The sequence below is a fragment of the Hippopotamus amphibius genome, chromosome 2 (genome assembly GCF_030028045.1).
Source record: "Hippopotamus amphibius kiboko isolate mHipAmp2 chromosome 2, mHipAmp2.hap2, whole genome shotgun sequence".
NCBI classification, from domain to species: Eukaryota; Metazoa; Chordata; class Mammalia; order Artiodactyla; family Hippopotamidae; genus Hippopotamus; species Hippopotamus amphibius.
In genome coordinates, this window is record NC_080187.1 from 188,347,637 (window position 1) to 188,374,107 (window position 26,471).

The following is a 26,471-nucleotide window of genomic DNA, read 5'->3' on the forward strand; positions in this document are numbered from 1 at the left end:
CGTCACGTGCTTCCGGCCGAGGAGCTTGGTGTACCCGTCTTTCCGGCCCGGGTGGAATCCCTACCCCACTTTCCTGGGCCTTGCGTCTTCCGTGAGCAATGGCTCCGGACTCAGGTCCCTTTCCCGAAGGGCCGCTCTTAAAGCTGCTACCCGTAGACGCTAGGGACAGGGGCACCCAGCGCTGTCGCCTGGGCCCGGCCGCCCTCCGCGCCTTAGGCGCGCACCTGGGCTCGGCGGTGGAGATCTCGCTGCCTGACGGCGGCTCCTGCCTCTGCACCGCCTGGCCGCGGCGAGATGGAGCGGACGGCTTTGTGCAACTGGATCCGCAGTGCGCGAGCCCGGGGGCTGCGGTGCGGGCGCCGGAGTCCCGGGGGAGTCTCAACCTGAGCCGGCTCCGGTTAGTGCCCTGCCCGCCCCTTCGGCGCCTCGCCGTGTGGCCGGTGTTGCGGGAAAGGGCGCGCGCGCAGGGTGCCCCGAATCCAGCCGCGGTGCTGGAGGCGGCGCAGGAGCTGCTGAGGAACCGTCCGGTTTCTCTGGGCCACGTGGTGGCCGCGCCTCCGGGCGCTCCCGGTCCGGTGGCCGCCCTGCACATCGTCAGCGGGGCGCCCAGTCCGAATCCGGCCGGGCGGGTCACGCCTGGCACCCACATCAGTCTGAGCGGGGTGCCTTCGTCGGAAGCGGAGCCGCAGCCCGAGGTGCCCTTGGGGGGCCTTTCGGAGGCGGCCGACTCGCTGCGGGAGCTCCTCCGCCTGCCGCTCCGTTACCCCCGCGCCTTGGCCTCGCTGGGGCTAGAAGTGCCGCGCGGGGTGCTCCTGGCCGGCCCCCCCGGAGTGGGCAAGACCCAGCTAGTGCGGGCCGTGGCCCGGGAGGCAGGCGCGGAGCTGCTGGCGGTGAGCGCCCCCGCGCTGCAGGGCGCCCGGCCCGGCGAGACCGAGGAGAACGTGCGGCGAGTCTTCCAGCGCGCCCGGGAGCTGGCCGCCCGCGGGCCCACCCTTCTCTTCCTGGACGAGGTGGACGCCCTGTGTCCCCGGCGGGGCGGCCCGCACCAAGCCCCCGAGAGCCGCGTGGTGGCTCAGGTGTTGACGCTGCTTGATGGCATCAGTGGGGACCGGGAGGTGGTGGTTGTGGGATCCACCAACCAGCCGGACGCGCTAGATCCAGCGCTGCGCAGACCTGGGAGATTCGACCGAGAGGTAAATCGGCCCAGCCAGTTAGCCCACTGCCCCTGGGACCCCGGCCTCCTGTGGCCCTGGTTGGCTGCCGCGAGGCGTTTGCCACTTAGGTTTGGAAGTCAGTGAGGCTGCAGTGGGGCTTTGTAAAGCAGAGGACCGTTCTCTGGTCCACCGATGATCTGCGAGCCTTTCCCTCTCGAGAGTCAAATTGTTCTGAGAAGCCTTTAGGGATTAGTTGTGCAGGTCCTGAGAATGATGGGTACTGTAATCATTAGTGTTAGTTTTTAAGGGAACTAGGACTGCTACAAGCATATTAAACTCTTACGGATTTAGAATGAGAATTTAAAGTAGAAGGATAGCCTCAAGAAACAAATGTGTTGAAATAAGGGAGAAAGCAGGGAAGAACTAAATCAGAGCAGACATTAACTCTTCTAGATATAGTCATTCCTTGTCTGCACGCCCCTGCGTTGCCAGGAAGGTCGAATATTCAAAGCTACCCTATTTTATAAACTTCAGTCCTAAATTGATTCTTGATTTCTATTAAACAGCTTGAGTAGTGGTTATTTAAATGATGTTTGAACTTTGTGGTAGGATTCTAAAGAGACAGATGATAATTGAACACTTTAGCATAATCCCTTTACAACTTGAGTGGATTTCTTCCTCACACCATCTAGTACCTGTCTTCTAAATGAGCTCTGTAAGGGAGGGACACAGACTATCTGGTTTACTGGTTCCAAGGACCTGCTAGGTTCTCAGAAATAACAAATAAAAACTTGTTAAATGACATACGTAATTTTAATTGTGCAACTTTCTAGCCAGGGTTAATCCTCTGGAAAATAAAGATTTTCATATATTCAGAATCTAAGATATGCTTAAGAATACATAGTAATACTTCCACGTTTGTTCGCTAAATTGTTATACAGGTTTGTGAGGGTTAAAAAAATAATATTTTAAGCTGTAAACTTTTTCTTTTCTTGCTTTGCACATAGGTTGTCATTGGAACTCCCACACTTAGACAAAGAAAGGAGATTCTACAAGTGATTACCTCAAAGATGCCCATCTCCGGTCAAGTCGATTTGAGCCTCCTTGCAGAAATGACAGTTGGCTATGTTGGCGCAGACCTGACAGCACTCTGTAGGGAGGCTGCCGTGCATGCTCTGCTTCATAGTGGGAAGGTAAGAAGTATTGATTTATGACCTTCTACGGTAGCCCTTTTATTAATCTAATGAGTTAATTTGGGGATTAAAAAAAATAGTAAGTCCATTTCTTGAAACTTTTGATACAGCTGTTTCTTACATACATTTTTACATCTGAACTCCATATAAATAGTATATGACTGAAAGTGGGGACAGCTGAGTGCTCCAGGTCAGCTGAGGGCATTTCCCCACTGGCAAGCTGAGTGCTCCAGGTCAGCTGAGGGCATTTCCCCACTCGCATAGTAACTCTTTGGTGCTGAAGCCCAGAGCAGTCAGGAAGAAGACAGTGTGGCCCCAGAAGAATCAAACCTGTTTCTTTTTAATTTTTGGTTTATTTTAAATCTATTTCAGACTTAGAGAAAAGTTACAAAAATACTACAAAGAATCTTTGTATATCCTTCACCCAGATCCTTCAAATGTAACATTTTACCACCTTTGCTTTATCATACTCTCTTTATGTGTATGAATGTTTATATATATATACTCATACTCTCAAATGCAGCCATGATGCCCCTTTAGCATTGAAAATTTAAGTGTATATTTCCTGAAAACAAGGACTTTAACCGCAGTACAATTATCAAGATGAAGAAATAAACACTGACATGATACTTTTACCTAATCTATATAGACCTTATCCAAATCTCACCATTTATCCCACTAATTTCCTTTGTAGCAAAAATTTTAAAAGGAAAAAAGAAAAAAATTTTTTTTTGAAAGAAATAGATTTTTATTTCATTCTTAAATAACCACAATTACATACTATTGGGATGTGTGCATCTGACAAGCATTACATGACTTCTCAAATCTTGTAATCAGAACAACACTACCACCCTCATTTCCTGTTCCACATTTATTTCTGTGCAGTATTGCTTTTTATTACAGCAACTGCAGAAAACTTAACTTTATAAAGATATGACATCATCAAAAAGAATGCAGCAAGATCTAAATATGAAACTGGGAGCTCGCCTGAATTAAAGGTTTACAGTGTCTGACACATGTGGAATATCCCTGTGTTTCTCTCAGAAATTTAAAATAACCCATGTTGTCCTTGTGAGTTTGCTGTTGCACTGCAGGGCAGCTGGCTTAGTGAGTTTGGTAACCGTGGGTATAGTGCAACCTTATCCCACTGCCCTATTATCACTACAATCATTCCCAAATAAACGTCTGTCTTTGAAAGATTTCATGCCTCTGATGTGCAAAATGCTAGTCCTTTTATTACAGAGCATGTAAATCCAACTTGGGATATGTAATATTCCTTAATTACATGCAGCCAAAAGGAATCCGCCTCTTATGGAATCTCACAGAACGTCCATGCCAGCGGGTAACAGGCCCCCATAGAGCGACACGCAGACTCTCCTATATTCCTATCCATAGAAGTGCTTGTTACAACAAATAATCCTACAATTAAACATATAATCCAAAAGGTGGCTGAATATTACGTGCAAATGGAATAAAAAACATGCATCTTGGGGCTTCCTAGGTGGTGCAGTGGTTAAGGATCTGCCTGCCAAAGCAAGGGCACAGGTTCGATGCCTGCTCCGGGAAGATCCCAAATGCCGCAGAGCAACTAAGCCTGTGGTTAAAGGCAGGTGTGTGATGCTGTTCAAACAGGTCAGGGTGAACCACGTGGATGACAGCGTAGCCCCAGAAAACAGCAGGAGAAGAATTAGTTTCAGCATACCCCTAATAAAATCTGCAAACCTTGCCATTGCTATTGCAACAACACAGCCTCCAACTATGGACCAAAATCCAATCCAACCAGCGTCTACCTTAATAACCTACAAAAGCTCCGCCGATAACTCAGCCGCTGGCTAGCTGCAGCAACACTGGGAGGAAGAGGAGGCCGGGGTGGGAAATAAGCTAGAGTTGCAGAAAACAGTAAGCAGACAACTCCAAATTCTGCATATAATACAGTCTCTATGCGATCTTTAATGTGGGCCCTGCTATTCTCTGAGGCAAGAAGAGGCGCTGTCCCATTGGGAGCTGGAACAACGAGTGGTCCCACTAAAAACGCACACGCTCCCCCAAGATAACTGAGCATCGAAGCGATGGCTGTGGCCGTGGCCCGCTCGTCTGCAGAGAACCATGTGGTGGAGAGGAAGGGAGCTGCGTTCATTACAGTCGGACCCGCCAATCCATTTAACAGCTGTCCTCCGTGGATTAGTCTTCTTTTAAGCATTAAGTCTGATATAGGTATGCATCTTAGACGAGTTCCCAAAACCATAAGGAAGGACGTCAGAAGCACAGTTATCCGAAGACCTCTCTTGTCCAGGAGCCACATGAACGCGAAGCAGGGCAAGAAGCCGATGGGCCCCCACAGCACGAGGAGCGCGATGTCCCAGCTGGAGAAGCCGTAGGCCTGGCGCGCCGAGTTCTGGATGGGGCCCCAGGTGTTCCAGACCAGGCTCTGCACGAACCCCAGCAGCGAGAAGAGCAGCAGCACCAGCCAGCGGCGGCCGTACACCCGCCCGGGGCTCGGGGCCGCCGCGGGCAGCGCTGCAGCTGCCGCTTCCCAGCTCCTCCAGGCAGCCCCTGGCGCAGGCCCGAGCCCGGGCCCCAGCAGCGTCTGCCGCTCCTCCTCGCTGCTCCAGCCCGAGCCCATGACGACGCGCGGCCCGCGGGGCTGCCGACCGGCGCGGATCTGGCCCGAGACGGGGGAGCGCGCGGCCGCCCCGCTCGCCCTCGGGCCTCCCCGAAAAAAATATTTTTAAGCCCAGGATTACACATTGCATTTAGTTGTCATGATTTCTTAATCTTTAATCTATAAACATTTTTCAGTCTTTCTTTTATGACTTTAATTTTTTAAGAGTACAGGTCAGTTATTTTGTAGAATATTTCTTAGTTTGGGTTTGACTGTTTTTTCATGATTTGATTCAGTTTTGCATTTTTGGCAGAAATATCACAGAAATGATACTATGTTCTCATTGCATTTATTAGGTAACAAATGATATATCTTGTCCTATTACTGGTGAAATTGACTTTGATTTCTTAGATAAGGTGGTTATCTCTGAGATTTCTCCATTTTAAAGATAGTATTTTTCCCTTTGTTATTAATAAGCATCTTGTAGGGAAAATAACCTTTTCTAACTCAGATGAAGATTGGGTGCCTGGAATTTTATTTAAATTCATCTTTGACATTCAAATCTTTCATGCCTGCCTTTTTAAAAGATAGTTAGGGTATTAGCTTAAATATAGTAGTTTACAACACTATAGATTGGAAAATCTGTTCACTTAGTATGTAGTAAGTCATCCTGAGTCCCTAAACCCCTTCAGAAATAAAAATTAATTTCAGCATGCTGAGGACTCCTTGGTAACATTAAAATTGTCCTTTGATCTTATAATTTTTAAAACCTAATTCTGAGTTTGTTTAAACTATGAAAGGATGATTTATCCTAAATTTTGAAAACCTTTTTACATAAGTAATTTATATCCTTCCTCATTTTCTTTTCCTTTATTTTTACTCTTATACTGAAGGTGGGGAAGGAGTTATGTGAACTTATAAGTCCTCATCTTCTGGATTTACAACCAAAATTGCTTGAAGATTTAATGACAAGTCTCATGTGTAAAGATGTGAGAATATACGCCTCTTGAGGGGAGGACAAGAGTAGCAGGATGTGGGGAAGGAGGTTTACATTTAGAATTCCCTCTGCTTTGAAGTTCCAGGTTTGACCTTAAGCACCTTGGCTTAGGTGGATCAGCCAGCTGCAGCTGTCCTAGGGTGGAGCCCACTGCTACTTCAGGAGGGGCCTGCTCAAGGCATAGTTACCACAGGTGATGGCTGAGTTCATAAACAACCAGGGGAAGTGAAGAAAGAAAGGCAAAAAGGAAGAAGGCACAGAGGCCTCTGGGAAGGTACTGGCTCCATCTTCTTCTTCTTTCCCTCTCCAGGCAGCTGAGGGGCTGCTGCTGCCTCTATCTGTGCCAGGGCAGACAAGGACACATTATAGTTTGTTCAGCTTTTTGTCAAGTATGCCTATTAAAGGATTAGAAGTACAGTTTAACACATACATCCATCTACACATAGAGGGGAAAGGATTTTATCTGCCTGAAAGGATTATGAAAATCAAGTGACTAATGTAGGTACAAGTGATCTGGAAGTGTAAATGGGATTTTCAAATGTTAGTTGGTGTTACCTAAAAATTAGTTACTATTCAGTTGCCTAATATCTAATACTGCTAGCTAGTTAAAAAAAAAAAAAATGCTATTTAAAAAAATTTAATAGCGTTCTTTGTGAGAAATTAAACAGATAAAAATTAATAAAAATTACAAAGAAAGTAAAAATTGTCTGAAATCTCACTTCTCGGAGATTATAATTATTAACATTTTATAGGAACACTGTCCAGAATAGCTCTCTGTATACATATTCACTTATTTAATCTTACATAAATGGGATAAAGTAGTTTGTTATTGAAAATGGGAATTTTGGGACAACTAAATGTTCAGAATTTGATTTAAGAGGGCAAATACTTAAATATAATAACAGATACTACAAATAGAAATATAAGATTTTAATAGCCAAAAAGGAAATGATTTACTGATTTGACCATTTTGAAATGGCAAAAAAATACTATTAAAAAAAAAAGAAAAAAGATGACAGTTTCAAAAGCAAAACAAATAAAAAAATAATACTATAAGCAAAGGCACGACATGAGACAGACTGGGAAAAATACTTTCAGCCCATGACAAAAGACCAATTTCTTTGGTATAGAAAGAACTCTCACAAAGCAGTAAGAGAAGACCAATCCAAGAGAAAATGGGTAGTAAGATATGAACTGGTAGTTGACAGTAAAAGGATTACAAATGGCTAATAAACATGAAAATCCTCAACTTTCTTTAAAAATTAGCTTTTTTGATTCTTTTTCTTTTTAAAAAACTTAGTATTTTGAAATAATTAAAACTTCAGGAGGGTTGTGAGATAGAGGACTGCTGTTTAAACCTGTATCCGAATTCACCAGTTTTTAACATTTCGCCTAATTAGCTTTATCATTCTCTTTTATCTCTTTTTCTGTCTGTCTCTCTCTGTCTCTCTGTACAGTTGACCTTTGAACACCATGGGTTTGAACTGCACCAGTCCACTTATACATGGATATTTTTCAGTAGTAAATACTACAAATACTGCATGGTCCCGGGTTGGTTGAATCCACGTAGATTCAGGGAACGGCAGACATGGGGGGCCACCTCTACTTAAACGAGGATTAACCCCCCGTGTTGTTCAAGGGTCAACTGTATATATATACACTGTGTTTTTTTCTGGATCATTTGAGAATGGGTTGCATGTATCTTAACCCATTATCCCTTAATATTTTAATGTCCATTTCCGATGAACAAGTATGTATAATCTCATTATATTCAGGAAATTTAACGCTGATCAAAATGCTGTCAGATCTATAGTCCCTGTTCTGATTTTTCTGTCTCAATTTTTGTTGCATTCTTTTCCTCCAGTACAGGATCTAGTTCAGGATAATGTATTGCGTTTAGTTTTTAGTTTCTTTTAATCTTGAACACTTCCGTAGCACTTTTCTGGTGTGTGTGTGACATTTGCCATTGACATTTGTAAAGGATGCAGGTCAGTGATTTTACAGAACGTCTATCAGTTTGGGTTTGTCTGTTTCTTCATAATCAGATTCAGGTTATGCATGCCCATTGGGAACACTGCATGAGTGACAGTGTGTCCTTAGGATGCCACATGTGGAGACACCGTATGTCCACCTGTCCCTCATAGGTGGTGCCCCAGTGGGTGACTAATGTGACAGCCAGTCAAGGTTTTGTCCAGTTTATCTATTGTATAGCTGCTCTTTTTCCGTTTGCAGCTAATAGGAAATCTGTGAGAGACCCTCTGAGACAATGCAGATATCCTGCTCCTCATCGAGCTTTCCCTCCCTTAGATTAGCATCCATTGATGATTCTTGCCCCAAACAGCCTTTACTGTGATGGTTGCAAAACTGATTTTCTAATCCCATTATTCCCTCTACCTCACTCTTGATTGAAGAAATTTAATTAACACAATAGTGAGCACCATTTCCTGTCACATGGGCAGAAATTTAAGGTTTGGTAACACCCACTGTTGGAGAGGTGTGGGGAGAACAGCTTCATATTATTGGTGCAGCTTTGAGGACAGTTTAGTAGTAGCTGTGAAAATTGTAAGTATGCATACTCGTAGGCACAGTAATTCTACTTTGAGGAAATTATTATATAAAATACTTGAACATGTGCACAATAACTTTCAGTTGCAGCTTTGTTTTTAATAACAAAAGACTGAAAACAGCCAATGTTCAACAGAAGGATGTTGTTAAAATACTCATACAATTTTATGCAATTGTCAGAAAGAATGAGGTAGAACTGTATTAGTTGACATGAAAAGATTTCTAAGATAAATGAAAAGTACAAATTAAAAGTACAAACATGTATGGTATGGTCCCATTTGTGTATCTATTTGAAAGAATATACATATGTCATAAGACATAGTGGAAGAATACACAGGAGACTGTTGACATTCTCTGGGGATGAATATTGCTGGGAGTTGAGGGGGAGAGATTTAATTTTTTTTATACCATGTGTTATAAATTTCTTTATAGTGATAACAAAATAGATGTATAAATTCAAAAGATTTAAAGTAAAAAAGTAATTGTGTTTGTGTACCATAAAAAAGGCCCACCTGATTTTTGGTTTGATTTTGCTTTTTGGGGTGGATTTCTTTAGAACCAGGACAATCCGATGATTGACGAAACAAACTTCCTTGAAGCTTTTAAAAAGATCCAGCCCTCATCATTTCGAAGTGTCATTGGACTAATGGACATCAAGCCTGTTGGCTGGGAGCAGATTGGTGGCCTCGAAGATGTAAAACTGAAGTTAAAACAGGTGAGATAGAGAATCTGCTTAAGCCAATAGAATATGACAGTTTAAGTGAAATGCCTTTATGGTGTAAACAAGCTGCAGTGAAACTTCTTGCTGTCATCAGTAATGTGATCCTAACATCTAGATCTCATAGTCACTTTTCAGTCCTTATTTAACTGGACTCTATAGGCCAGATGCCATTTTTCATATTTTCCTGCTTCACCTTCTTTTTGTTTGCTTTTTGCTCTAAAGAGTTTATGATTATGCCTTAGAGGGCCAGGACAGGGAGGGTGGAAGGGAGTTGCGGAAGGGAGGGCATATGGGGATATATGTATAAATACAGCTGATTCACTTTGGTGTACCTCAAAAGCTGGTACAAAAGTGTAAAGCAATTATATTCCAATAAAGAGCTTAAAAAAAAAAGCTTATGATTTCGATCAGGGGTTAGTGAACTTTTTCAGTACAGGGACAGAGAGTAAATATTTTAGGCTTTGTGCTCTCTGTTGCAGTCTCTATTGCAATCACTTAACTCTGCCATCATAGCACAAAAGCAGTCATAGACAAAAAGTAATGAGTATTTGTGTTCTGATGGAACTTTATTTATGGACACTGAAGTCATAATTTTCACGTCACAAAATGTTATTCTTTTGATTTTTTTTAACATTAAAAAATGTAAAAACGATTCTTAGTTCATGGGCTGTACAAATACAAATTCTTCATTCATAGGCCTGAGTTTACCCTGGAACTGGTAAAAAGCATAAAATTGTAATAAACAGTCAGTGTGGCCTAGGTGGCTACTTGATAATGGTTTTCATAGTGGCTGTTGAGGGACACAGCTCACCAGATCTTCTTACCTGCACTGCAGTTTCAGAAATTGATTTTGCCAATTCCACTTTGGGTGACCCTGCCATAAGGAAGTAGGTTTCTCTAACTGCACACACACAAGGTGGATTTATAAGTATCAATTATAATTTATTTGTCTTAACTAGGAGCTATATCTACAGTGAACCCTGGAATCCTTGTGTCCGTGAATAAGCACATTTATAATATGCCCTGATTTTTACATGCTTTGTCTCATTTAATCTTTACAAAATACATGAGCGAAATTAGCCACACTTTCCTCTTAGATATTATGCTGTCCTGCCTTTCTGAGCACTCTTCTCCCTTACCTTAAATGTTAGTTCAAGCTCCTGAGAGTCCTCTTTTTGTATTTTCGGAGTGAGTCTTTCATCTCCTCAATGTCCCATCCTTCAGCTGTCTCCTGAAAACTGCTAACTCAAAAATCTTTATATCTAGCACAGTTCTTTTGATCATCAGAACTACTTAACTGCCTGCTAGGGATCTCAAACTCAGCATGTCCAAAGTTCAGCTAGTCAATTCCACCTCAACACCTGGATTCCCTCCCTCAGTCAGTCACTCCATCCCCTAAGTCAGAAACCTGCCTTCTAAACGCATGGGGTCATGTCGTGCATCACGTAACTTCCCCTCTGGATTTCCCCTGCATAAAATACACTTACGTTTTATGTTTCAAATCTATCCCTTCTATACCATCTCCCGCTGCCTGTGACACATCCAGCCTTATTATTTTTGTAGTCTGAATCATTGCAAGAGACTGCTAGAGAGTCTCCCTCCCTCTAGTTTCATTTCCTTCCAGTCCATTCTCCATACTGCTTGCTCATTGTTGACTAAAACTGTCAAGGCCCAACGTGATCTGACTCCTACTTCCACTTCAGCTCCATCGATCACTCCTTGCCTCCCGCATCCTCCCCTCTGTTCCTGCTTATGGTTGGGAAATGAATTGGATGGTTTCGTGTGTCTCTGTATAGAGTTTCTGGATATAGGGGTCTTGTCTATCCTTTTTTTTGTAGATGCAATATATCAGTAGTTAAGAGCTTGTGCTCTTTTTTTTTTTAAGAGTTTGTGGTCTTGATCTACACTGTCTGGGGTTAGTCTTAATTCTGCTGCCTCACTAGCAATAAGGTAATAAGACCTGGGCAAGTTCCTTCACTTTTTAATTGTATCTGTGAAATTGTGATGATAACAAAACCACCTACCTCAGTGGTAATGAGCATTTATTTACTATTCATTTAACATTTAATGAGTGCCTACTGTGTGAAGGTGTCATTCTAGGTGTTGGGGATTTAGCAGTGAACTTCGCTTATATTCTAGCAGGAGCAGAATGACAGACTCAATGTGGAAAAATAATAATTTCAGACAGTAAATGAATAAGTGCTCCCAAAGTAAAAGATGGGTAGTAGCGTAGAGTGCCTAGGAGGGGGGAGGGTCTGCTTTAACTACAGTGGTTAGGGAAGACCTCTCTAAGGAAATGACATTTGAGTGGAGACCTGAGTGATGAGGGATCGCGCACAAAGATCTTAAGGGAGTGTTCAGGCAGTGAGAGACTAGCAGGTAGAGGTCCTGAGATGGGAACAGACCGGGGTATTTGGGCAATAGGTTATGTAAGGCGTTAGGTTATGTGGTGAGTTAGGAGTTTGGATTTGGATTTTATTCTAATTCTGATGAGAAGTCATTGAAAGATTTTAAGCAGGAAGTGATGTGACCTCACTTAGGTCATAGGATCACTGGCTGCTGTATAGAGATTGGACCACGTTTCCAGCTTATAACAGGTACTTGAAGATTGTTGAATAAATGAATTTATTGGATTTTTTGATGTTTCATCATTGTACTAAAACAGGTCTCTTTTTGTGTCCTGTCTCTTTTTGTGTACTTTTAGAGCATAGAATGGCCTCTGAAGTTCCCTCAGGAATTTGTTAGGATGGGCCTGACACAACCAAAGGGAGTTCTCCTGTATGGTCCCCCTGGGTGTGCTAAAACCACCCTGGTGAGGGCCCTGGCCACGAGCTGTCATTGCTCTTTTGTTTCAGTGAGCGGAGCGGATCTCTTTTCACCTTTTGTTGGAGATTCTGAAAAAATCTTGTCTCAGGTTTGTTTATTTTCCCTCATGTAGTTAAGTTTACTTTTGAACTATTGTTTCATGCCTTAAGGATAAACCTTATTTTTTAACTATAACTGGATTTTTTTTCCTATTAGGGAAGTTACACCTATTTGTATATAGAAAATATAGAAAAGTGTAACTAGGAAATCCTCCATAATCCCTCTGCCTAGTGTTCACATTTTGGTAAATTTCCTTTGTCTTTCTCTTTCCTTGGGCAGAGGAACGGGTAGGTATTATATATATATCTTTATTATGATTTTTTTAACTTAATATTATCATTTTTAAAATTCAATATTAAATATGCTTTGAAAATATGATTTTTAACCCCTATATAAAATACTCTGTTGTTCCTTATTTTATTTATTCATTCCCCAGTTCTTAGACATTTAGAATCTTTCTCTTCTTTTTATATTTTAAAAATTATAAATAGTAATGCAGAAAACATACATTCATATGAATAAGGCATGATGTATAGTTTTTTAATATATATTTCCATTTTTCAAACAAAAGGTATTTCGACAAGCAAGAGCAAATACTCCAGCAATTGTGTTTTTGGATGAAATTGATTCCATCTTGGGCTCTCGATCAGTCAGCAGAACAGGATGTGATGTTCAAGAGCGTGTTCTTTCTGTTCTTCTAAATGAATTAGATGGTGTTGGATTGAAGACTATAGAGAGAAGAGGAAGTAAATCAGATCAACATGGTAAATACAAGAAGCTGGAAAAAAGTGAAGAGGTATTTATTAGCCAGAATACACCAAAAATTCAGGCCAACATTAAATAGACTGCATCTATGCTGCTCTTCCTATGCTGGATTCAGCTCATAGAATTATGTAATTTCAGTATGAGTCTTGGAATTTTTACAGAGCTGGTAAAATTGTTATTTAGCTGGGAAAGGTGAGGCAAATATTATAATAAAGTGTCTTAGATATATGTGAATGAATTTTTTCCTAAGCTTAGAAATGTAACTATACATTGCTGGTGGAGAAAGGAGTTTCTTCTTATTTCTATACCCTTAAAAACGAGTGCTCATCCCTTTCTAAATTATTTTATGTGAAATGAAACAAAACAGATTGTTATTTCCAACTGAAAATTTCCAGTTTTCTTGAGGGATGGGTTTCCTTGGTTACAGTGAAGTTAAAATGACCTTTGAAAATCCTTTTCCTCCCTTCTGAGCTTTCTCCAGATAGAGTTTGGCATCCTTAAATAATCCCTGACAGATCATTTTTTTTCCTTTTTTTTTTTCTCTTATACTTACTTGTTTCCCATTTCTTAAATTGTTCCATGGAAAGAGAGCCTTACAGCTCCTTAGGAACATATGCCACTAGAATTTGAAGGGACCCATGAGGTTTTCTAATCAGATCTCCTCATAATGCAGGAATTCCTTCTATAGCCTCTGACAGGTGTTTACCCAGCTTCTATTTGTATTTAGCCTCTGCTAAAATACTTGCAGATGAAGGGAACTCATTGCTTTGAGAGATCACATTACTGGAGAACTGCTCTGATAATTAAGTTCAATTTTGAATGCTTAACACGTGTAAGGCCTCACTCTGGCCGCTCCTAGATATCTCTTAGCTTCATCCAGGACTTATACACATGGAACTTATGTTAATTGTCATATTTCTGCCTCTGGAAATAAAAAAAAAGAAGAGGTAAAATAAATCTCCCTCTTTAAGAACATGAGAGCCAAGACTTTTCATAGCTACACATGTATTAGTCAGATGCTTCTGTCTTTTCAAGTCACCCATTTAAGTTGTGATCATTCACTGGGGCTTAGGCCATTCAGATCAGCAGACAGATGTTCTCTGCTGTGGTGTAAAGCTTTTCATAAGTTCTCACATTGAGAGATACCCCATCAGGATTGATCACTATGTGCACAGAGTAGCTCTTTGATTAATTGTTTCTGGGGTATCTTGATATTGAGAAGGTGGTCTGGATAGGAAATGTGAGCATTCTAATCCCAAGAAAAAAAATATCCCCCTATTTAAAAACAAATGGACCTTCTGATTTGTAATTTAAACAAAATAAATTTAATAATTAACAACTTATTGACATTACTTTGTATTGTATGTTTTCCCTCAGCTAGAGTTTCAAGAAGTTTTTAATAGCAATGTCATGATTGTTGCAGCAACAAATAGACCTGATGTGTTAGATGATGCCTTGTTACGGCCGGGAAGATTAGATAAGATTATTTATATTCCACCTCCAGATGAAAAGGTAATCACTGTGCACATTTGCTCTGCATGAGCATTCCTAACAACACAACACATCATCAGTGTCTGAGCTCTAGGGAGATGGCAGAATTGAATCCCTAACTGGATGTCGGTGTACATGGTGTGTGTCCTACATTGGATTCTGGATTTTTCCTTACCTGGTGGCCCATTATAAATCATCATTTTCATTACCCACCCTTTGCTGAGTACTCTGGCCCTGTTTTCAGAGAAACATAAGCCTAAAAGTAAGGTAGGAATTTCGGTTTTGTGGAAGACTCAAAATACTGAGTTTGTTGAGTCTACTCAATATTATTTTGCAGCTAGAATGGAAGAATCCTAAAGTGTTAAAAGGATTTTGGAGATTATCTGGGCCAGCATCCTTATTTTACAGTGGAGAAATCTGAGGTTACAGAGATTGTACAATGTATCCACAGCCCTTCACATCCAGAGCCACTGGCAGTGAGTGGTGAAAGACACAGAAAATGAATTTTTTTTCTTCCTTAGACTTTTATCAGATTTTGAAGGGATGAAAAAAAATTATATCTATTTTATTTTTAAATTGTGTCTGATAATTTATGTATTTGCTTTTGAACCATGTCTGATGGGACTGTTGGTACCCAAAAGAGAGATTCATCAAGTCTCTTGAAGGTTATATCTACGGTTGGCTATTTTTTAAATCAATTATAAAAATACTAAAGTTTATCATGATGTCACATTTACTTCCTTCTTGAGAAGAAGTGATTCTTTCTTACTGTTTGATTCTTAAATATATGTACTTTATCTGTAATATGATGGAAAACTCTAACTTGAAATGTTTCAGTATAGCATTGTATCAGACATAAGTGTTATAAACATGTTATTTTTTATTTTGTTCCAGGGCAGGCTTTCTATTCTGAAAGTCTGTACAAAAAACATGCCAATGGGGCCTGATGTTTCCTTAGAAAAGGTAGCAGCAGAAACCTGTTTTTTCTCTGGAGCTGATCTTGGAAACCTCTGCAAAGAAGTAAGTTAATTAGTGAAGAAAAAGTATAGTTCAAAGCATTTCTTCATTTATTCATATCTTCCTTCACTTGGCAGTGTTTGCTGAAAGGGAGGCACCATATGAGATGAAACAGGCTGCTGTGGTCCCTTGCCTTCTCTTCAGAGCTTACAGGTTGATGGGGCAGTGGGGGGAGAAGGTGGGGAAAGGTGCAGAGAGGTAATACTGAATTTAAAAATGTAGTGAGTCGGGGAAGTTTAGGGTGTTGTGGGAGTGCCTAGGAAGGACACCAGTCCAGACTTGGAGGCATCAGAGAAGGCTTTCTGAGAGAGAGTGTGTGTACATTGAAATCGGAAGGATGGTTAGGGAGTTAGCCAGGCTAAGGGAGAGAAGGGGGTAGTGTCTGAGGCAGAAGGAATAAAATGTGCAGACAATTGGAGGTGAGAAATGGCATTATTGAAGAGATGGAATGGACAGTGGCCAGATCACACAGGTCCTCGTAAGTCACTTTGAGACATTTAGATTTTACTTCGAGGGCAAAAAAGGCAGCCAGCCATTGTAGGTTTTTCCTTTCCATAAACTTGTATTAAATATAACATTCAGAAAAATGCACAGATCAGAAGGATATAGTTCACTGAATTAACAAAGTGAACACACTTGTATAACCACCACTTGGGTTGAGAAAGAACGTTGTCGGCACTCCAGAAGCTTCCCGTGGGCCTTCCCACCCTATCCCAAAAGAGGACCACTCTCCTGACTTCCGGCGCTGGGGGAGATTAGTTTTGCCTGCTTTTGCACTTTATGTAAATGGAACCATATGGTATGCTTTTCTGTCTGCTTCTTTAACTCAAGATTGTGGTTGTGAAGTTCATCCATGGTTTTGTGTGTAGCGGTCGTTTGTTCATTTCTGTCACGTATAATCTAGTATATGAATATGCTGCATTCGTGTGTGCGTTTGATCTTTCAACATTTGTGTTGCTACTTTTTTGCTGCTATGATTTATGCTGCTGTGAACCACCTGGTACGTGTCCTTGGTATACGTGTGTGTGTATGTCTGTTTCCTATACAAAGAGAATTGCTGGGTCATCCAGTATGTGTTGATCTGTTCCTTTACAATCAGTGCTGTGTCCTGTTTAAAAACTCCTACTCTGAGGTCAGGAATATAGTCTCTCATATATATATATATTTTAATTTTTATTGGTGTATAGTTGCATTTTTACATACTTATTTTATATTGCAGTACAGTTGATCTCATCTTTAAAATATATGCATTCATAATGTATATATTATTCTGCAGTCTGCTTCCCGCCCCCGCTCCCCCCAGTTTAAGGCTGCTGAAGAAAAGATGGTCTACTGAGAGGACTTTTAATCACTTTAACTTCTTCAGCTTACTGTTTTTCGTGTCAAGAATATTGAAATTCTATGAAGTGAGACTGAGATTTTTGTGTTCAGATTTTAAAGTATTACCATGTATTGTAAAACAACGAGGCATATTTATTATTTCTTATTGTTTGTCTCTTATAGGCTGCCTTGCTGGCTCTGCAAGAAAATGGACTGGAAGCGACCACAGTGAAACAGGAGCACTTTCTTGAATCACTTAAGACTGTAAAACCATCCTTAAGTCACAAGGATTTGACTTTATATAAAAACTTATTTCAGAAACAAGGATTTTCTAACTTAGAAGACATTTAAAAATTATTTTATATACCTGCTCAAGGATTAATTGAAATATGAACGTACACCGTAATTTGCAGTTTCACACTTTGTGTGTGTTATTTCCTATAAATAAAAAAACTTGTGCCTGATAAGCTAAGATTTCATACTTACAGAAAAAAGAATAATACAAAGAACTCTTATATACTCTTAACCCAGATTCACCAGTTTTTAACATTTTGCCGCATTTGTCTCCTCTCTCTCTCCCTCTCCCTCCTCCCCCACCACAGTATTTTTCTGAACTATTTAAAAGTAGATTTTACATGTCATGCCCCATTATCCCCTTAATACTTGTGTACATTTCTTGTAAATGAGGTTATTATATGACCACAGTGCAGTTATCAAACTTAAGAAATTTAACATTGATACAACATTTTAATCTATTGACAATGAATTTCATCCATTGTTCCAATAGTAATTGTTTTTCCATTACAAGATCCAGTCCAGGATCATACATTCCACTTAGTTGTCATGTCTCTTTAGCCTCTTTGCCTCTTTTAATCTGAAACAGTTCCTCAGTCTTTCTTGACTTTTGAAGAATACAGACTAATTATTTTATAGAACAATTGGTTCCTGATTTGTATTTGTCTGATGTGCATCTTCATGCTAGAGGCACGTGTCATCTGCACATTATTGGTGATGTTAATTTTGATCACTTGTTTATGATCTTGTCCATCTTCTCCACTGTATAGCTACTAGTTTTCCTTTTGTAATTGTATTTTTTAAGGAGATAGATTATATGTGTTTTTATTTTCTTTATTAAAAAAGTAATAATGCCAGAAAATACAGGTAAACATGAAGAAAATACGTGGGTATTTAATGTTGCAGTCCCTTACACAGGTATAGATAACTTTTTAAAACCAAAAGTATGGTACTTTGTAGTTCTTGTTTTTCTCACCTAACAATATCTGGTAAGCATCTTACTGAGCCTTTGTTCACTCACCAGGTGCCATGCAGGGTGCAGGTGTGTAAGTGAAGGGGACAGACATGGCACTGATAGGGCAGCAGGGAGCAGGGCCTCAAACAAATCATGCAGGGAATTGAGCACAAGATGATGAGCTTCAAAAGAAGTACAGGTACAGTCAGAACACGAACAGTGCTTGAACTATATGAAGTCATAAATGTTAAGCAGTTGGAAAGTTTCCTGTTTCTGACTGGAGCCAGTACTATTATTAAACAAAACCTCAGTATTGGGGAACAATTAAGGAAAAGGCCTGTCTTATTTATAGGTATAAAATATAATTCAGTTAAAATTATTCTAACAAACTGACTCTCGCTTTTGAGTAGTAGGGAGCATACCTAGAAACTTTATTATAATGAATTCTGGATATTTTCATTCATATTCTGTAAGTTACTGATTTTATAGGACAAGGCAGCCATTAGGCCTTTGCCATCCCTAGACCTGAACCCCTTAACTCAGCAGATTCTAGCTGTGGGCCCCTTGTTTTTTCCTAGAGAAAATTTCTAGTGGTTGGCCTAGAAATTTAGTACCCACACTTTGGTTAGAGGCTGAGTTTTGATTTGAAAATGCCTTTAAATTGTAACTGTAACTTCTCAACAGAATTTTGGAAGCCCCCTGCGGATAAAAACCATGTTTCTTCTCTCATTGAAATAACTCAATAAATGATGAAGTCAGATCAAGGATTCCTTTGACTCAATTTCAGTGTGATTAGAGGATGGCTCTGGGAAATTTCCAAAAGCTGTGTTTTTATTGGTGAGAAAACACTTCAGCTTCTAAATATTATACCTGGGAAGTACGAACAGCTTTACATTAAGCTCAGATTCCTCTCTGAGCCACATTACAGCACTAAACAATATATCAATAGTACACTCCCAGACCATCTGAAATTTCACAAATCCACATTTGCTAAACCTGGTAACTAGGCAGCCACTGAAGGATGGGCAGAAAGAATTCCAACAAAAAATTTTTAATGAAAGAATATCCTATTTTTCTTATAAAGCCTGAGCTGGGTTGATTAAAATCTAAGTTTAAATTCCTAGAGTGGGAACCAAGTAGCTGTAGCTCCATGCTCCTGCAAGCCTGGGTTGCAGCAGCTAGAGAAGGTTCTAGAAGTTTCTGGCGATTGGGGTGGGGAGGGGAAGCTCCCCCAAGGGATTTTGGGCTTTGGAGCAGCTACAGAAGGTAATGCTAGTGAGTATCATGAGTGGGTTCCTTTGGGGCGCTGCCAGGATTTGAAGGGTAAGAACGGTGCCTGCTAGTTCGTCATTCTGGGGAAGACCAAACTATATACTTACCTTGCATCTCCCACAAGCTCAATAAACCTGGGCATCAACCAACAGAGGGGAAGTGTGGCTTTCAGGGTCTAGTTCTCATTGCAACCTTTAAAACAGCCAATCTGAAATATCTTGATCAACACTAGTGAGGTAATCTGCATGACAAAGACCCCTTCAGTTCCTTCCTGCCTCCCACCCCCCAAAGAAGACAGCCTGGCTTGAAACAATCATTTTCTTTTGCTAACACCTTGCCTCACCCTCCCTGCCTTTATAAAAGCCTCTGTACTACCCGCTGGAGCACCCTTCTAGTTCATGAAGCATTGAATGAAGCCAATTAGATCTTCAAATTGACTCAGCTGAATTTTGTTTTTAAACACCATGTACAATTTATAAATTTTTAAAACATTTTATACTGAACATTTCAAGCACATTTAACAATATAACAAACTCCCACATATCTATCACCTAGATTGAATTATTAGCATTTTGCTGAATTTGCTTCATTTTTCTTTTTAAATTAATTAATTGGCTGTGTTGGGTCTTATTGCTGCATGAGGGCTTTCTCTAGTTGCGGTGAGTGGGGACTACTCCTCGTTGCCGTGCGCAGGCTTCTCATTGTGGTGGCTTCTCTTGTGGGAGCTCGGGCTCTAGGTGCATGGGCTTCAGTAGTTGTGACACACGGGCTTAGTTGCTCTGTGGCATGTGGGATCTTCCCGGACCAGGGATTGAACCTGTGCCCCCTGCATTGGCAGGTGGATTCTCAACCACTGCACCATCAAGGAAGTCCCACTTCATTTGTTTTCTAACTGAAATATTTTAAAGTAAACCACAGACATCATGATATCTCAATTATTTCCATATATACTCTCTTTAAAAATGTGTTTTAAAAAAAAAAATAACCATAATACCATTATCACAACTGACAAAATCAACAATACTCCTTTTAATATCATTTCATATCTGGTCTGTATTTAAGTTTCTCTGCCCCCAAAATGTCTTTTTACAATTGGTTTGTCTATTTCTATGTTCAAATAAATACCCTCAACCTTTGTTAAGATTTCTCAGAGGCCCTTAGTCAGAATTAATCACTGGTCTTTGGTACCAGATCATGCCAGATCATGTTAGAGTTACTTATGGGCAACCACTGGACCTCCAGGGAATTCCCAAGGGCTACACATTTTAATTTTAATTTGTGGGCCATGATATATTTCTATAATATTTCCTTTTTCTCCTCCTTCTATCCCAGAAAAAATTTATCTTTAACAAAATGAGGTTTTTCTTAGAACCTTCTGACAAAAGAAGCTTTAGAAATTCTGCAGAAGATGCATTAAAAGGCTTCTTTGATTCTATTCAATACAAACCACAGAAAATGTTGAATTTTCTTTGAAGTAATCAACAAATGTCTCCAGTTACAGCTCGAGTTACCCAGTAAGAACCCTTGTCAGTAACTGGGTGAGAAGTTATATTTATGATCTGCCTTATATAAAACAAATTTTTGCAAATAATAATTACTATTTATTGAATGCCTGCTACAGGCAAGGCAGAATGCTACGTGCTTTGCATACATTCTAAGATTTTTTTCCAACTCCCTGATGAGCTAGGTTTGTCCCCATTTTACAGATATATAAACTGAGTCATAAAGGTTATTTTCCTCCAAGTCTGTCTGCTAATAAAGTGTGGCAGGGGTGGGCTCTGAACTCAGGTCAGTTTGAATGCAAAGCCCATGACTAGAATTAAAATGGGGTTGAAACCGAGTTGGGTGTGGCCCTTCAGAAAACATTTAAGATGTTTTCTTTTTCACATTAACTCATAGCTTGAACTTCATTTTTAAAATAATTGTTTTAAAATAACTATTTTTACATAACTAAGCTTGCACTCTGGTCTTAACTGCAGTTGCTAAGAGCAGGGTGCAGAAAGAACAGTGCTGCTGATTGCCAGACAGACCGGGGTTCTGGTTACATCTCCGCCACTTACTGGCTATGTGACTAGAGCATCTCTGAGCCTAAATAACATACCTTGCAAAAATGTTCAGAAGGTTCTAGTACAGTGTCTGGCACACAGATCCTGATTTAATTATTATTCCCGTGGTTATTATTCCTGCAGCCGCCTTCATGCTCCGTGCAAGGTTAGGCTGCTAGCTTAGGGGCGAGTTCCTTCAGGTTCGTCTCAGAGATCTTCTCTTGGAAACCTCTCCAGTTGATTCTTTTTGTTTCTTCTCCCTCACCTCCTGATTTTTCTTAATGGAAAAAATCAGGACAAAGAGGAATTATTCTGAAAGGAACTTTGAATTATCTCCATATGTGCACCGCATCACATTTTCTGGAGCTTTTAATGTGACTTGGATTAATTCTAGTTTACCTGCCTGCACCAAGGAGCCTCCCATGGGACCCCCAGACCTGCGGCTCCTTTTCAGGACCTCCTTTTATAGCGGCTGGTTTTCAGCAGGTCTTGGCCATCCAAGCGCCCCTTGTTCTCAGTTCCACCCGCTTGCAGATGCGCCAACGCCCAGCCTGGGCTCGCGCCGAGCGGCCGGTGAGAACCACGGCGGGCGGCAGGGGGCGCTTGCGTCCGACTGCGAGGCGTCTGCAGGCACAGCGTCCTGCAGGGCGCGCCCGGTCGCCCGGCGTCGGGCGGGGAAAGCGAGTCAAGCCTCCTACGCCCCCCGCGCGGCCCGCGTGACCAAAACGCTCCGGCCGGGCTTCCGGAGCGGGTGGGGTTGGTATATAAGGCGCGGAGGTCGAGGTCAAGATTTGGTTCTGGGCGTTAGCATCGTCCGTGCGCGGCGCCCCGCTGGTCCTCCAGGAGAGCTGCCCTCCGGTGAAGGCGCTGGTGAGCTGGCTCGAGGCTGGCTTCGGGATACGTTGGTCGGTTTGGCTCCCACCAGGTTGAGTCTTAGTAGCTGGGTTTCCATCAACATCTTGGCTTTTTTTTTTTTTCTTTCTAGATTTGGCATTCAACACTGAAGTCATCATGAGCTTTTTCAAACTCCTGATGAAAAAGAAGGAAGTAAGTTTTTAAAGCAATTGAAAATCTTGACTAAAAATATTAACTTTTAAAGATGAACAGATGGTACAGATTTTGTAGAAAATATAAAATGATATCGAGCTGTTCTGTTATATTTCAAGCGTTTCACATTGAAACATCAGAGTATTTTGTTCTCTGTTAGCTTATTCCTCTGGTGCTTTTCATGACCGTGGCAGCGGCTGGAGCTTCGTCTTTTGCTCTATATTCCCTTCGAAAAACCGATGTGATGTAAGTAGGCATTCATCATTTATAAAAACGTTTTATTAGGTTGACCTTCAGTTTATGAAACGCATGGTATCAGTTCCCTGGGTTTTCCCCCAGGATAAGAATGTCGCATTGTGAACTTGGAATCAGGCCCAGAAAGCATCCAGATATCAGAAGACTATTAAATTATGATGTTGATAAAATGTTTGTTCCTTGTATCTAAACATCCTTTCGTCCATTGGTCCTCCTCCTCTTCTCCTGCAGCAAAATGAAGCTTGTTGTTGTTTTTTAAACTTAAGTTTTGAAATTTAAAGTTCTTAGATGATCTTTTGGGATATACACCATCAATCTTAAATCATCATTTTAATAACATTTTATTTTTATTTATTTATTTATTCTTTTTTTCTTAAGAACTTTAATTGAGATACAACTGACATACAATAAACTGCATATATTTAAAGTGTACAATTTGATTTTTTTTCTTTTAATAACATTTTAACATGTCAATTCATTAGCAAGATCTTTCCTAATGTGGTAGAGTTTATAGATTCAGTTGTCTACCATTAACCTAATCTTAGCCCTGGATATAAGTTAAATACCATGTATCCTGGATATATGAGGAAGAGAAAAACATGAAACTGATTTTGGTCGAATGCAGGGCACCGTAGGGCAGTAATGCTAGGCTCTGGCGGTTCACCACCTACAGGGTTCAAGCTCAGCTCTTCTGCCTCTCCCAGAAACTGGGGCAAGAGCATGTTGCTTGCTCTTAGCCTGGTACTTCCACCCTAATTGCTCTTCAGCTTATGAGAACATTCTGCAGTCTAGCACAGTAAAGGGAATGCAGACCTTCTACCCTGCAGAGGAATTGATCCTTAATGTTTGAGCCAAACTGTGAAGCTTTTTAAAGGAATCAATTTCAGTTAATTATGAGTGCCTAAGTGTGCACTCTGATTCTGTCTCTAGCGTATTTATAAACCCAATGTCAGAGTTGGTTTAAATGCACTTACTTTAATGTTTAATCAGCTTTCTTTTACTTTTAGCATTGATCGAAAAAGAAATCCAGAACCTTGGGAAACTGTGGATCCTACTGTACCTGGAAAGGTATTGCTACATTAAGACGTGATTTATGCTTAGCCAAAACCTTAGCACTTTTGTCAGCAAAATAGATGTAATACCTTTCATGTTTAGGGTGCCATTTAATGTGTGGTGTTAAAGCGTGCTATAGGATTGTGGAGAGCTAGTTCACATCCTTTCTCCATTATTCACAGGTGATTGTAGACAACTTGGGCTCTCTGAGGCTCTCAGAATCTATAAAATGGGCGCAATAATAGGGCTCTTCCTCAGAGTTTACAGGATTAAAGAAGATAAAATGGAGCCCTTTAGCACAGTCCCTGGCCCATAGTAAGCACTCAGATGTTAATTTTTATCATTATTGTGATACATCATCTCCTTTTTTAATTTAATTTTTAACTTTTTATTGGAGTATAGTTGATTTACAATGTTGTGTTAGTTTCAGGTGTACGGCAAAATAAAGCAGTTATACATAGACATATATCCATTCTTTTTCAGATTCTTTTCCCATATAGATTATTACAGGATATTGAGTAGAGTTACTTGTGCTATACAGTAGGTCCTTATTAGTTATCTTGTCCACAGCTCTGTGCCTTTTCCCTTATTGTGTAACTTGGATCATTTGTGCCTGTGTTGAGTAATTACAGTGAGGAAATTTTAAGAGGCTACTATGTGCCTAGCTCTGTGCTAGGAGAATTATACATCCACTCACATGGAGCAGAGACACTTTTTGAGCTTATAGTTCACATAAAACCATAGGAAATTTAAAAATCTAGAACTTGTTGAGTGAAAGTGGGGTAAATGTATATGACCTTTCTCTCTGATCCTATAGCACTCAGGAACCCAAAGGCTCTTCAGAGGGATAGAGGGATAGAACCAGCCCATGTTACTGTTTTAGTGATGGGAAGAGGTGATTCTTTGAATACAAATATGATGGTGATGATTTTTCCAAGGGGAGCTGTGTACAAATCCTAAAAGGGGGCCTGAGGATGGACAGATCCTAACAAAAAAATTTTATTTTCTTCTTCTTTTTTTTTAAAGCTTATAACAATCAACCAGGAATGGAAGCCTATTGAAGAGTTACAGAAGGTCCGAAGGGCAACCAGGTGACTGACCAGTCCTCGCCTTTTTCTTCCAGAGAGTACTCTATGAATCTAGTGGAAACACTTCTGCACAAACTAGATTATGGATACCAGTGTGCGGAAATGCTTCTGCTACATTTTTAGGGCTTGCCTACATTTTTGGACTCTGGATAAAGAATTATAAAGGTAGTGCAACAGTAAGCATGTAGTCCCCAAATATCATTCTGTGTTTAGTTCCTTGTTGTAAATTTGTTTTGTGTTTATGATGCCTGAATGTTTTCCTTAAAATGTATAAAGAGTTGTTAAATTTGATTGTCTACAATAAAATACCATCTGTGCAAGATTTCTTAAAGATCAGGTACATATTTAAATGGAGGAGAAAGTCTTTTTATGGGAGATAAACACATTTTGAAGCATGGAGCTTCATCTTTTTAAATAACACCCAGTGCAAATTTCTGTGTAAACTTTTTTCCCAAGTTCACTCATTCACCAGAAATCGTTTGAGTAACTGCTGTTAGCCAGGCACTGTTCTTGTGCAGCTGAGATAAAGCAATGAACAAAACCAAATATTGGAGGGAGAGGAATAAAAGACGGTAAGTACAGTGAGGAAAATGAAGACGAGATGGGGTATGAGACGTACATGGGATTGTCTTGGAGGAAGTACTGGCGCTCCGGCAGTGATGGGAATGTGGGGCGGTTGAGACTGGCCCTCCAGGTGCCAAGGCTAACCGTGGTGCTCCTGTGAGGCTTGGGGAAGGGAGGATGGAGAGCACCCCACAGAGTCTGGGGCTCCTCTTCACTCTGGCCAGTGGTCCCTTGGAGATTGAAGGTGCAAACAAACCCAGCGCCCCTCGGCTCCCCCTTGACTGTTCTTGAAAAGGGGACCAAATGGAAAACAGCTTTTCGTTAACTTTTTTTGAAAAATGAGATGTAATTCACAGACCATAGTATTCATCCATTTAAAGTGCACAATTCAGTGGTTTTTAGTATATTCACAAAGTTTTACAACCGTCTCTACTACTTAATTCCAGAACATTTCATCACCCCAAAAGAACCTTGTACCCATTAGCAGTCATTTCTGCTCCCTCTGCCCCCAGCCTCAGGCAAACACTAATAAACTTTGTCTTTATGGATTTGCCTATTCTGGGCACTTCAGATAAATGGGATCACACATTATGTGGCCTTGTTGCCTGGCTCTAACTTAGCATAATGTTTTCAGGATTCATCCATGTTGTACCATGTGTCAGTATTTCATTCCTTTTTATGACTAATATTCCATTGTGTGGATATGCCACATTTTGTTTATCTGTCAATTGACGGACATTTGGATGGTTTCTCCCTTTTGACTGTTGTGAATAATGCTGCTGTGCACAGCCCTGTGCAAGTTTTTGTGTAGCCATATATTTTCCACTCTTGGGTGTATACCTAGGTTCATTAACTCTTTTAAATAAATATCATAAACCCCTTTTTCTTAATTTCCATCTGAACATAATAGAAACTTAAGAGAAGGGCTAAATTCTAATCACCTTCAATAAAAATTAACTAGGTCTTACTAGAGACTTGGCAATTCTGAAAGGATTAAAGCAACTTCTGCAGCTTCTGCTAATTCCTTATCACCTCAAATTTTCCCAGATGAAAATCTTGGATTGTTCATCTCAAGGAATTACATGTACCAATTAGGAAGTACAATTTTATTTGCTTAAGCTGCTAAAGGGCAATGTGGTATCATATAGGCAAATAAAAATGAACAGCCTTGTGATGGTTAGCCAATTAGGAAAGCAAGTTCTAGTGTT

General features: G+C 40.6%; 3 protein-coding genes across 6 annotated transcripts; 2 read left to right on the top strand and 1 right to left on the bottom strand.

The window, feature by feature from the left end:
- Positions 1-30: 30 nt before the first annotated feature.
- Positions 31-17,222, top strand: AFG2B (AFG2 AAA ATPase homolog B). 4 transcript variants are annotated; one of them, XM_057722034.1, is made up of 8 exons: positions 33-1,193; positions 2,162-2,347; positions 9,068-9,226; positions 11,937-12,146; positions 12,669-12,893; positions 14,240-14,374; positions 15,248-15,373; positions 16,874-17,222. In XM_057722034.1, the coding sequence occupies exons 1-8, from the start codon at positions 99-101 to the stop codon at positions 17,039-17,041; spliced, it is 2,304 nt and encodes a 767-aa protein (XP_057578017.1). In that variant the 5' UTR covers positions 33-98; the 3' UTR covers positions 17,042-17,222. The 4 variants fall into 4 exon arrangements, 2 of the variants coding, with proteins under 2 accessions (XP_057578018.1, XP_057578017.1); XR_009051348.1 differs by lacking the exon at positions 16,874-17,222 and having other exon boundaries at positions 31-1,193; positions 12,669-12,861; XR_009051347.1 differs by lacking the exon at positions 14,240-14,374 and having other exon boundaries at positions 32-1,193; positions 12,669-12,861; positions 16,874-17,010.
- Positions 4,119-4,970, bottom strand: LOC130845188 (solute carrier family 49 member 4-like). The gene has a single exon (XM_057722040.1). The coding sequence runs from the start codon at positions 4,968-4,970 to the stop codon at positions 4,134-4,136; it is 837 nt and encodes a 278-aa protein (XP_057578023.1). The 3' UTR covers positions 4,119-4,133.
- A 4,773-nt stretch (positions 17,223-21,995) lies between the features above and the next one.
- On the top strand, positions 21,996-25,018 carry C2H15orf48 (chromosome 2 C15orf48 homolog). Its single transcript, XM_057724035.1, has 5 exons — positions 21,996-22,126; positions 22,242-22,303; positions 22,464-22,549; positions 23,566-23,626; positions 24,638-25,018. The coding sequence occupies exons 2-5, from the start codon at positions 22,268-22,270 to the stop codon at positions 24,704-24,706; spliced, it is 252 nt and encodes an 83-aa protein (XP_057580018.1). The 5' UTR covers positions 21,996-22,126; positions 22,242-22,267; the 3' UTR covers positions 24,707-25,018.
- The last annotated feature ends 1,453 nt before the right edge of the window (positions 25,019-26,471 follow it).

Excerpts from the sequence above, each read along its gene's own strand:
- C2H15orf48 (XM_057724035.1), top strand. The coding sequence starts at position 22,268 with ATGAGCTTTTTCAAACTCCTGATGAAAAAGAAGGAA. Across the intron at positions 22,304-22,463 it reads TCCTGATGAAAAAGAAGGAA|CTTATTCCTCTGGTGCTTTT; the intron begins GTAAGTTTTTAA and ends GTTCTCTGTTAG. Across the intron at positions 22,550-23,565 it reads CTTCGAAAAACCGATGTGAT|CATTGATCGAAAAAGAAATC; the intron begins GTAAGTAGGCAT and ends TTTTACTTTTAG.
- LOC130845188 (XM_057722040.1), bottom strand. The coding sequence starts at position 4,970 with ATGGGCTCGGGCTGGAGCAGCGAGGAGGAGCGGCAGACGCTGCTGGGG.
- AFG2B (XM_057722034.1), top strand. The coding sequence starts at position 99 with ATGGCTCCGGACTCAGGTCCCTTTCCCGAAGGGCCGCTCTTAAAGCTG. Across the intron at positions 12,147-12,668 it reads CTGAAAAAATCTTGTCTCAG|GTATTTCGACAAGCAAGAGC; the intron begins GTTTGTTTATTT and ends TTCAAACAAAAG. Across the intron at positions 12,894-14,239 it reads AGCTGGAAAAAAGTGAAGAG|CTAGAGTTTCAAGAAGTTTT; the intron begins GTATTTATTAGC and ends GTTTTCCCTCAG.